We start from the raw sequence: 9,090 nt of genomic DNA, 5'->3' as shown, positions 1-9,090 counted from the left end.
TATGGGTCAAGAAAAACATACAGGGGCCCTGCATGTTATTCGTGCCCCGTGTTTCTAACTGGGGCAACATCAGAGAGAGAAGAGCACTTGCTTCTTGCAAGGCACTAGCCGTGAAAAACAAATATGGCAAGCTTTTGTTTCAACTTTTTTTTAAAAATATCCGACATGAGGCATTTACCTCATTTGCCTCCATGTAACTACAGCCCTGGAATGACTACCAAATTTTAACCACAATGCAAGGTCTACCTAATAATAATAATTAAAGTACATATATTGTAAAGAGAGAGATGGCTTTTGAAATTTAACTAAAGATATTCAACTAAAATAGATTTATAAACATTCAATTCATTCCTGGAAACAAGTTTGTATGTATGTATTGTACGTAGAACAAACGAAACCTATAAACAAAATACAAATAGATTACACCAAAATTTGAAAATTCAACGAAGTTGAATTGACTTTAGCTCAATAATTGTGCGTCTAACCGCAAGTCATTCATGACATGTACAAGTACAAGTGCTTTTTCGTGTTGTTATAAAAAAGGAAACGAGGACATAGTTGTGGCTTCAACAACTTGAGCATGAAGATTGTCATATGCGACACAGATTTTCCGTAAATATTACTTTACCAATTCATGAAGTCGTCTAGATCTAGAGAGGTCTTCATTTTTATCTTAAAGACAACATAGTCCAAAATCGTTCTTGTAGGTATATAGCAATCATCTACCAATAATTTTATTCTTGAATATTGTTTCAATAGCGATGGTTAAGCATAACAAGTGTTGATAGATCCTTCAAGTTTTATATAAACAACTTCAACACATTCTGAAACCTTATATTTATGTCTATTTTCCACGTCTCGCATATTATCAAATGTACAGTAGTCCATTATATTTTTTACTTGTTTTTCCAAGCTCTGCTCAGAGTATTTCGGCAAAACACAATTGCAGAGAATTGTTGTGGACTATGTTAAGGCAACATTCCAATCATAATATGGTATTTTTATAACAAGGGCAGATTTGGACATTTTCAAAATAAAACAAGGGGAGGGTTCCAACTATAAGTCCCTATTTAAAAGCACTGATCATGAGAATTCGGGGGGATCCAAATCCCGGACTCATCTTCTCCCCCTGGATCCGCTACTGTATAATGAGTGAGAACTTTCACAGGTTATATAAATAATTTTAGACCGTTAACAAAATTCATTGCTTACCCTGAAACGTATTTGTAATTAAAAGTCTACAGAATTTCAGGTGCATGTATACGCAAATATGATAATTGGAACGTATCATTAATATATATAGACGGTGATGTAAGATTTGACCGATTCATTACGATGGATGTTGACTTATAAAAGTGACAATTATGAAATATATTTCAAAATCTACAAGCTTCAGGATGCGATACTGTGATTTTTTTCATAATTTCTTTGTGAAATAAATGAGGGAAATGTCTAATAGTAAATCCTTAAGGCAGAGAAACCAACACTAGAATGTAAGAGAAAATGAACATTTATTACAATTAAAGAAAGCCACAACCATTTTAGAGTATTAATGTTGAGTATCTTTTGGAATGACTTTCTGTTTAGAAATAACACTTTTGATCATTTTTAGATTTGAAAACATAAACAAATCTTAGTCACTGGTCCCGTTGACATTCTTTGCAAAGTTTACAGTGATTGTCAAATTATAAATGGAGATGCAATTTAAAATGGCGTCAACCTCGATATACAAGTACTGGAACAGTTGAATGATGTAATATGTAGTCACTGACACTTCCTAGAATTGTCCGTCTGATGGCTCCGAGTCCGCGACTTCCTAGAACAATCAATGACGCTTTACATTCCTCAGCAGTCGTTACTATTTTGTGACCAGGATCTCCTTGCACACGTATCACTTTACCTTCAATCTGAAATGAACAATTCTGAAACAATTTAGTACAGCAAAAACGTGAATAATTTTACTCCAAGTGACATTGAAAGCGGAATAAACGATTGGTCTGTCTCGTTTTTTTTTGTCAATATGAAAGTTGAATGCTCTACTTCTGTGTTATATGGCTAGAGATCCAGGGGGAAAGATGAGATCACACAAAAATTAACCCCACCGCATTTTGTATGCCTATCCGAAGTCAGGAGCCTCTTGCCTACGGAAGCCCATAGGGGACCTAAAAAAAAAAAAAAATTTCGTTATCTCAATATATATATCGTTATTTCGATATAATTAAATCGTTATCTCGATATGCCTTTGTTAGTCTTGTATGTTTTTAAATTTTAGTTCATTTATATGTTTTGGAGTTTAGTATGACGTCTAATCTATATAAAAAAAACGAGAAACGAGAAACACTTATGAACCACATCAAGAAACGACAACTACTGAACATCAGATTCCTGACTTAGGACAAGTGCAAACAATTGCAGCGGGTTTAAACGTTTTAATGGTACCAAACCTTAATGCACCCTTATCTGAAATAATAGTGTATCATCACAACGTAGAAAGACGCATTTTTAATTAGGGGCCAGTTGTGGCCCACCTCCGGGTGCGGGATTTCCCCCCTGCGTTGAAGACCCATTGGTGGCCTTTGGTTGTTGTCTGCTGTTTGGTCGCGTTGTTGTCTCTTTGTTATATTCCTCATTTCCATTCTCAATTTTATGTTACAATACTGATGATACTGAAAAATATATGCAAATAAAAAAAATGTAATATTTTTCTTTCTTCTTACCTCGTATTTTTTAAGTAGTTCTTCAAGTTGACTGCATAGTTTAACTGCATCGTTTGTTTCTTTTTGGAATGCCTTTTCTATAGCTTGTAAGTTAAGAGATTGGAAAGAAGAGAACAAAACTGAAAAGAATAAAAGTAGAATATAAGCGGTTTTAACGGGTCTGGATATCATAGAACAACATTTGCAACCAATAATACTAAAACAATTCAGACACTGTTGGCAGATAAACAGAAATTTCCTGTTTGAAACTTTTTCTGCGATTATCACGAAATGAAGAAAAATAGACTAAAAAGGTTGAAAAAAATGCCTGTTCACAAGTTTCAACAAAAAAAATCCGACCTCTAATTTTGTACACCAGACGCGTGTTTCGTCTTAAAGAAGAAAAGACTCGTCAGTGACGCTCGAATCGAAGGTAATCTATTTCTGGGGGTAAAAAATCCTTTGTAAATGTAATATCCAGGCAAAAACTGTTCTTAACGTATTTAAGGCTAAAGTGGTAAATTCATTTATCAAATGTCGTATTAAAGTAATAAATACATTTTCACAGCATTATGTGACGACAAAAATAAACTTCTGGAATTTTTGATACGGCGCCGAAAATAGATGTTGACTGTTAACATCCTGTCACAGAATAACACACTGTTATAGTATCTGCACGGACAACCGCTTTATATAAAAGTTCTGGCTAGAAAACTATGAGAGGGCTATACAAACAAGTCACATACCCACTTGCATGATGCACCTCAAAATGACAAAGTTAAACATCATGTCATTTGTAGAAACTTGAATAAGAAAAGCTCTGATAACATGTACACCTTTATATGTGTATATATGCCGTTTTTATTGTTGTTGTTACCAATTAGGTAAATCAATTGTATCTGATTTTATGCCCTTTATGGGCTCTGTAATTTGGGAAATAAAAATGGACAATCCATATAAACCGTATCCAGAATGCATTAAACAAACGAATTCATGACAAAATGCACATCCTTGTCATATAACATGCCAACTCCCCACATACTATGGCATTACTTGCTTGAATGCTGGAGGAAGAGCTATATCTGGACAATCCCGGCATACCCTGCATGCATAACTGCATCCACAATTAACAAAGTTCAAGGTCCTGTCATGTTATGATAGATATAAGAAGATGTGGTATGAGTGCCAATGAGACAACTCTCCATCCAAGTCACAATTTATAAAAGTAAACACTTATAGGTCAAAGTACGGTCTGCAAACACATTTAGAGTTTGTAATAATTAATACCCTCCATAATAAATTGAAAGTTCTGTTTGAAACTATCGAAGGGGTAAACTAGGAAAACAATATCAAGGCCGTAACTACCCTTGAGGCAAGTGAGGCAATTGCCTCACTAAAATTTCGACAATGATTATTTTTTTAAATACATATATATATATATAAATATAATAGTCATTTGTTGTTCTGTCTCAACCTTAATTTCTATAACTTGTCATCATTCCTTTTAAACTATTATTCCTGTATATAATTCAGCATCTCAACGGGTGATGTTTCTAGTAACGATAATCATCATGGCTCTTTAGTTAAAAACAGGCTCTTGCAGAAAAAGGAAGGTAAAGAAGGAATTATTCTAGTAAACTAGTTTTTTTGTGAACAGAGTCTGAGTATTGCATATAACTTCATTAGAACAATCAAAAAACGATAAGTAGACTGACAAATAAAGTACTGGTCCTGTCTGCGTATTCATTTCTCCGTTTCACCAACTTTTGACAAATCAAGTACTGGGCATCGCAAGGGGGCAAATCCTGTCTGCGTATTCATTTCACGAACTTTAAACTTTCTCTTTACAGATAAATGAAATATAAATAATATGAAACATGAATGCATGGATTAGTTTTTATCCATGTTTCTTTAATCTTAAAAGTTGAAAGAATATCCCATATTCCAATTTGATATTATTGAGGAATCGAAGAACCTTTAACACAGGATTTTGTCTTTACTTATTCGGGACTTCGGAATTTCATTTCTTTATATTCGGGGTTTCGGAATCGGACACCCCCAAACCCTAACCCCTAAATTAATAGATTCTGGAACTAAAATACCACGTATAATGGTGCTTACAGGAAAGCTTAATTCCCTTTTGCAAACAAAACTGTTACTACCGATGCTGCTACCGAATTGCTGATGGAGAAGGAATTGGAAGAAGACATTGATCATTGTGTTGATGATGATGTGCTCTGGAACAACTGAAAACTTGGAAAAGAGCATGCATGAGTGGCGAGAGATTGTGCGGTCTTGTCATGCTCCATGTTCATCGCGATAAGGATATCAGCAGACCAAATTATGATTCTGAAACGATTTGATTGAACCGTCCATAGAAAAATTTTGAAAACTCTACTGAATCGATGTATGTTCTATGTTCTGGCAGCAGACTCAAATCAGTGATATTTGGATGATTATCTTACATATCAATTTAAATAAAGTTGTTAAAAATTTGGTGTTAGTAAAAGTCTTAAAATATGAAAAATTTATATAAAAAGTGTCCAAATTCAAAACATTATCAAACTCTCTAAAAAGACCTAGAATGCAGGATTTTGCACCATTCATTTCATACTCTCCAAAAAAAAAACATTCGCCTCGCTTCGCTTGGCTCAATTATTTTGCCTCACTAAAATAAGATGCCTAGTTACGGCCTTGAATATACAAGAACCATTTGATGAACAGAAGGACTGGATGATGTGTCGCGATTAAGACAAATGGATTTGCATACTGACCTCCCATTGTCATGTGCTCTGTACATCCCATGGCATGATTGGCTGTATGGTGTAAACAATGTATTACAAAAACTTCGTCGTCTTTTCTATAAATATTCTTTGAAAACCCTGAAAAATCGTAAACTCACTTATTTATTTGTCCATTACTATATTGCTATGCTATAACTTTTGTATTTGTAAAGTAAATATTGGCTGAATAATTTTAATCTCATATTTTCTTTTATTATTTAAACTCTGACATTTTTCTAGATTTGTTTGGCAACCCAAGGAAATTAATTGCCAACATGTTAATAGTTAGTGTTTTTGTGAAGGGATCATCTAGTTTCAATTCTGATATTGGTAGGGGTCACGTTGCTCAATCAAATTCTTCATTTTTTGTTGAGAATTATTGTCTGTTGTCATCTAGTCGATCTATGGATTGTACTTTGATGTCATGAATATTAATAGAGAAAAAAGAATAGAACACGAATTAAAAATTTACACTTTCCGAGCAAAATGTATTTAAAAAATAATTCCCTCAAGATCATATCCTGGGTCCGCTCATGTAGCCGTTTTAAAACAGAAAAAAAACTAATCATCATACATAATGCTTAGGGCCTAAAACGAAATTCTCTAGGTTTTGATTTGTTTAAAGGGGCACTTGCTGTCAATTCATGTTCACCGAACCAAACTCTCATATTTTATAACAATGTAAAACATTTATCCAAACTATTAAAAGTCGAAAATATATAGTAAACAGGGACGAGCATGAAAATACGTAGCTTTGTTTCGTGTGTATTTTAGTCGAGACGCCATCTAATTTTAAAATTATCGAGTTTGACCTCTAAAGTCATGCAATGACCATATAAGCGATGTAAACATAAATAAAGATTAAGAAAACTCGTGCTGTTGGATTATTCTAGGTCTATTTAATTTCATATTATAGATGAAAAATAAATGTTTATCATCGTTTTTACCTGTATAAGAATGATTTTTTGTGGATCGAATCAGTCAATCAAATGATTTATCTTTGTTTCACTTTCAATGTTGACACTATTTTCCTTTAAATAACTTTACACATATATAATTCACGCGTTATCCATCTCAAGCTAAGGGGTTAAATTGAAATTCACATGAATACGGATTCATTGAGGTCGAATTATTCACTTGCAAGTGAATAATTCATAATCAATGGTTTTTTTTTTAGCTTATTTTGACAAAATTGAACAATACTTGCTGCTAAAAGCGATTATTATTTCACTACAATGTATTTGCATTTCGTTATTGATTGAGCAAAAAAAAAAAGATATTAGATTTTTTTTATACATCTCATAGCTAGTGTTCATTTAAACATTAAAGAACACATGTCACTTCGGACCACCTACCGTAGACCTCTATGTGGATGTGTCAAAAACTATTTGAAAATTATTACTGACCTTTTGTATTTAACTTGTAAACAAATATAGATATCTAAAAGGGGACACATGTGCATTAGTTCTTACTGTTACGCTAAAAATTATAAACAATGCGAGATGATTGACTAGTTGAGTGTTGGTTGTTTAATGTTCAGTGAGTGGCAAATATTTCATGCACGTTCAGGTACTAGAGCCGGAACAATTTAACAATAAATAAATACGGCAGGTCCTGTCGTCCTGCAATAATGGCCGTCCGAGATGAGATAGAGAGAATTTGGACTGCCACTTGAAAATGAAGATTAATTTGGATATTTAGATAAGGGCAAACATTTAGCCTGGGTACAAATAGCATGGCATTCTCTTTTCGAGAGGCATCGAACTTTACTTACTGTGGATGCATATATTTTCATAGGTACCAATTTTCGTGGAATGGAGTGATATAGTATTTTTGTGATTTTGTCAAAGTATGCATACAAATAAAGGCAACAGTAGTATACCGCTGTTCAAAACTCATAAATCCATGGACAAAAAACAAAAATCTAAGAGGAGAACAACGACACAACACTAAAATGTAACACACACAGAAACGGACCAAGCATCAGACAAAACCCCACTAGAATAACAAATATAACATCAAAATCAAATACATGAATTTGGGATAGACAAGTACCGTGACACGTCTTATCGCAATGTGAAATTACACTCAAAAATAAGAGAAAACAAACGACGCAACGTTAAAATGTAACACACACAGAAACGATCAATAATATAACAATGGCCCTATTCCTGACTTGGTACAGGACATTTTTAAAGGAAAAAATGGTGGGTTCAAGAACCTGGTTTTGTGGCATGCCAAAACCTCGCACTTTAGAAGATTTGTACTTCGTTGAACCTTAAAATTCGTGGTTCACCTATTCCGACTAAATTAACGAAAATTGTTATCCCCACAAATAGTAATGAATCCACAGTGACAGTGCGTCACCATTTTGACCGGCTGCAAAATTGTATACTTCTCCATTTAAAAGGAATTACTGCCAGTCGTGAGAAGACCGATAAGGGACCTTATTTATTTATATCCCTATGTCACCTTTGGGGGAAATAGGGAAGGGGGCTCCCTACATACAAGGTGATAGGAAGCGTCGCTATAATAGGACAACTTTTCATGAAATATAAATATATGTGAATAGGTCGTGAAAACTATCAGTATCAGAAATATATGATAAAGTTCTTTTAATTTCTTCGTCTATCATCTTCCTTGGTGTACTCGGCTGTGTTTTTAACTCCATGACGACAATGCATCCAATTTGTCACTTAAAATGTACAAGACAATTTTGAATAATATTTATTTAAAAAAAAGCAACATGCAATGTCACCTAATTACTAACAAAATTCATAAACATACCTGACATGTTAAAGGCTCAAATTGATATAAACGGCTTTCCTTACTTTTGTGATTTGTGTGTGTATTTGGGTGTAATTATAATGTATAGATCCATGTCAAAGGTCACGTACTGGCCTTCACTACCACCAAAAGAAACATATATTAACCATAAGGCATAACTGCATTATAATTGATCGATTACTAATCATGAATGATGTTTTGCACACGCATGAATCGAGACTGTGCTAATACAGAGAACTGACAAAAAAAAAGAGCACTGAAACTCACATTGCAAGGCCGATTCTGCATCGGTGCTACCATCCATCGCCAAAACAACAACTCTTTTCTGCGCCGATTTTTCTTCATCCATTTTATTTTGTATTGAGCAATCGGCTCAGTGAACTTTACAAACGGGATATTCAATATCAGTTTTATGCTATGTATGGCAAGCAATCATTGTCACCATATCGTTAATATTTCGCTCGTGTATGAGGGTATAGTAGCCGCTATAATTGGCTGAAAATCACATTCCAATATCACTTCTCTACTTGTCTTACAAAGCCATTTTTGACGTCATATTACATATCTTTTTAAGTTATGTATAAATATGAACAGGACAATTTAATATCATCCGGGTGAGATTTAAAAGTAGAAATCAAACAATTTTCAGACATTCTTTTGTCAGTCTATGGAAGAAGCGAATCGATAAAAACGTTTCTTGCAATGGAAGCGCTTATTCCAAATGAGCATCTGTTCAATTGACAATTTAAATAGAAAGTAATGAAAATATTTTTTACTTTTATTCAACTATTATGTGTATACCATTCACCGAATTAGATATCCAG

At 33.8% G+C, this 9,090-nt stretch overlaps 1 protein-coding gene across 1 annotated transcript; it reads right to left on the bottom strand.

Moving 5' to 3' along the window:
* Positions 1–1,494: 1,494 nt before the first annotated feature.
* LOC139520308 (universal stress protein YxiE-like) lies at positions 1,495–8,699 on the bottom strand. Its single transcript, XM_071312840.1, has 4 exons — positions 8,534–8,699; positions 5,471–5,578; positions 2,718–2,836; positions 1,495–1,907 (listed from the first exon to the last, which is right to left on the bottom strand). Exons 1-4 carry the CDS (start codon positions 8,613–8,615, stop codon positions 1,716–1,718), a joined length of 501 nt encoding a protein of 166 aa, XP_071168941.1. The 5' UTR covers positions 8,616–8,699; the 3' UTR covers positions 1,495–1,715.
* Between the last annotated feature and the right edge of the window lie 391 nt (positions 8,700–9,090).

This window comes from Mytilus edulis, chromosome 4 (genome assembly GCF_963676685.1).
Source record: "Mytilus edulis chromosome 4, xbMytEdul2.2, whole genome shotgun sequence".
Taxonomy (NCBI): domain Eukaryota; kingdom Metazoa; phylum Mollusca; class Bivalvia; order Mytilida; family Mytilidae; genus Mytilus; species Mytilus edulis.
Note: the sequence above shows the minus strand (reverse complement) of the source record. Positions and strands in the feature narration are given on the sequence as shown.

Bases quoted from the DNA above. Each gene is read 5' to 3' on its own strand.
- LOC139520308 (XM_071312840.1), bottom strand. From the start codon at position 8,615: ATGGATGAAGAAAAATCGGCGCAGAAAAGAGTTGTTGTTTTGGCGATG. The intron at 5,579-8,533 runs GTGAGTTTCAGT...ACGATTTTTCAG, and splicing joins TGCAGAATCGGCCTTGCAAT to GGTTTTCAAAGAATATTTAT. The intron at 1,908-2,717 runs GTAAGAAGAAAG...TGTTCATTTCAG, and splicing joins AACTACTTAAAAAATACGAG to ATTGAAGGTAAAGTGATACG.